The following is a 2,929-nucleotide window of genomic DNA, read 5'->3' on the forward strand; positions in this document are numbered from 1 at the left end:
AACTAGTTTATCTCATGGACCAGTTTATTTTAATATATATCCCAATTTAAGTGTGTCACTTTTTGACCTAAATCTTTCAAAAGTCTTAGAACTCCTCTTACTCAAGGTTATGAGTATCTACTAGGTTCACCTCTATTATTAGCAATTTTTAAGATTCACTTGACAGACATACAGTCTTGATAGACACTAACCTGTTTAACTGTCAGGTAACAATCCCCAGAATGATACCCTGGTGTGATATTACCTTTCCAGAAAAATGAAAAATACCAAATGTTGTTCCTGCAAGACCTATTGTAATTAAACTCTTGACCAGGTCATCCAGACACAAGGAGGAAATGTGTATCTCTAATTCTGTCGTCCTTTGACTACAAATATGTCTACTACTAGCTCCAAGTTTACACCATATTATAGGGTAGATTTTACCCGACTCTTCTAGACAATCTACTTCAAAACCTCCAAAATCTATCCTACAAGGTATGCCTCCCAGACCACATAGTGAACCACCACTAGAATCTATAATTCAGGGAATTCATATATCTGAAAACCAAATACCTCATGGAGTGTATAAAACCAGTAGGCCGTCGTATGATAGGGAAAACCCTACGGCCAGCGATATGAATTTTGAGATTTAATGGATTTTACACCAGGTAGTGAAACCTGTCATCTTATCAACCAAGAATTCATGCAACCTAAATACCAGGAATTTCGAAAGTGGTACTTTAGCTATCACAGTCCTCAACAGCTTGAATGATTAAAAAATCAGTATTACTTTCATTTAGAAAGGCCAGAAAATTATTCCTTTTCCTGAGTGGTATTTTGAATTTGCCACTGTCAGGGACCTTCTTCCAGAACCACAACTCAATGTCTTAGACGAATTACACAAGACTTGGCTGACAGCAGAAGGAAAAAGAATCAAATCGATACATCATCCACCACAGTCTTTAGAGCTAGCACCTAGCTTAGCTTCTTGTTCTAGTGTTCCGTTGGTTATTATCGTTTTTGTTAGACTAACTGATACTCTAGAAAAAGAGATCCTGTAAAGGTCACTGAGCTTACTTCTCTTATTAAATAGAGTAATTATGCCAACCTTCACCTTCAGATTGGAGGAAAATAGTTAACCAGAATCGGATCGTCTTAGAGAAAAAGCCCAGGTTGCTATCCCGTTGATGACTCTTGGTTCCATATTGAATTCAACAGGTGTGTTACCTTGAGAACTTTGTGGCATGTTACTTGTAATTCTTGATATTCAGATTATGATGATGATTATTCTATTGTCTATTTGCATTTTGAGAGATATTGATATTTTTAATTTTTAAACTATGAAACCTTATTTTCTAATCAGACTGTCTTTATCAGAACTGTATGCTAGTCTAGTTTTCGTTATATAAACCTTATTTTGAACCTGAACCCAGTTTGTGAAACTGTATTTACTATCTATATTTCTACTCAATGAGCTATTAACTGACTTAGTTATTTAATATTTTCAGATGAGAGTAGGACTTAGAATTAGATTCATAACTCGCCAATGACTTTATTAAATGGACCTCTAAGACATTTACGTATTTATTTTTAATTAGTTTTGTTAATTTTTTGCATATATTTTGGTTGGAATTTATTTTAAGATTACTTTTGTTGCATAGGCTATTTGTGTCCCATTTGGTACATGGATGGAGTTAGTTAGGGTTGATTTGTCTGACTTACAATTGTTTTGGTGTATTTGTATCAAGAGACTATTATTACTTTTATTCTATATGATTATGAATTTATATTTAGGTTTATGTGTGCCTTGGGTTAAAGCTATGGCAGATTTAGGATGTGACATCATGTGTAAACCACACATCAAATTTTCAATAATATAGGATAATGCTTGTCTCGAAAGGATCCGCGGAAGCTCAATTTTGTTAACACATACAACATAAAGCATACTATACTGAAAGATCCAAGCAACAATTGGGGTATACTTAAAAGTTTTGAATTCAATATATTTTTTATCTTCAGCAATGTTATTGTACAATTTATCATGTGTATGTATCCAATTAATTCATATAGAAAGTCTCCCCAATCAGCCAATACACATCACCCCGTTACTCAACCTCCACCACAGCCAAATGAGCTCAATAATGAAACCAAAAATCTAATACAAACTACCAACTTATGCAAAAAAAAATGGGAAAGGGCTACAAGAGTTTACAAGGGAGACCAAGATTAAAAAAAAAAAAAAAAATGGTATGTTATAGAAGGAGACACAAAAACCCAAAATAAAATTGAATTATGTGATGAATGGGAAAAAAATGGGCCGAGGGACGTGTGTTAAGAGCGACGAGAAATGATACGTGTATAGAGGAACTCATTCCACATATCGGGCACGCCTGGGAGGCACCAATGAATACAATCTGCAAAATTTATTGGGTCGGCTTTTTGCTCATCCGTTAGCATCTTCCCTTGACGGATTGTATAGACCGAGGTATGTGCATCTTTTCGGTACTCTGAGAGGGTGGTTATGTTGATGAAATGCACCGGAACTCTTTTCATCGACCGTGTCACATTCTCGGCGATTACAAAGAGCCGGCGGTCCGTACCCACCTCTAGTGGCATTGACATGTTCGTGATTGGTGTAGTCTCCAAGGCACATTTGATCCCATTGGGGTTTTCCCAATCCAAGCTCCTAATGTTGACAATTTTTACACAAATTCAGTATTCAAAGTAATTAACATTATTATCATTGATAGCACTTCAAAAGTATTATTACTTGATATGAAGTGGAGACATGCTCATGAAGAAGACTGTGGTCCGATTGGGATTCAGATTTTTCTCTACCCACTTAGACCATGTCTTCAAAACCTTTGCATACGCTATGGGCCGATCGATCTCATCATACTCGGTTGCCCCTTCATCAAATGAACCTCGTCTGTTTCAATCAACCCCCAAA

At 36.0% G+C, this 2,929-nt stretch overlaps 1 protein-coding gene across 2 annotated transcripts in view; it reads right to left on the reverse strand.

Annotated features, from left to right (window-relative positions):
• Positions 1-1,958: 1,958 nt before the first annotated feature.
• LOC114270265 (xylan O-acetyltransferase 1) overlaps positions 1,959-2,929 on the reverse strand; it is a 3,715-nt gene continuing 2,744 nt past the window's right edge. For both annotated transcript variants that reach the window (XM_028211713.2, XM_028211712.2), the window contains 2 exons: positions 2,750-2,908; positions 1,959-2,665 (listed from right to left, as the gene is read on the reverse strand). In XM_028211713.2, coding sequence (XP_028067514.2) covers positions 2,311-2,665; positions 2,750-2,908 — 514 coding nt within the window. In that variant the 3' untranslated portion in view covers positions 1,959-2,310. The remainder of the gene's footprint in view (positions 2,666-2,749; positions 2,909-2,929) is intronic.

Source organism: Camellia sinensis, chromosome 8, assembly GCF_055761805.1.
Source record: "Camellia sinensis isolate YWXY chromosome 8, ASM5576180v1, whole genome shotgun sequence".
NCBI lineage: Eukaryota > Viridiplantae > Streptophyta > Magnoliopsida > Ericales > Theaceae > Camellia > Camellia sinensis.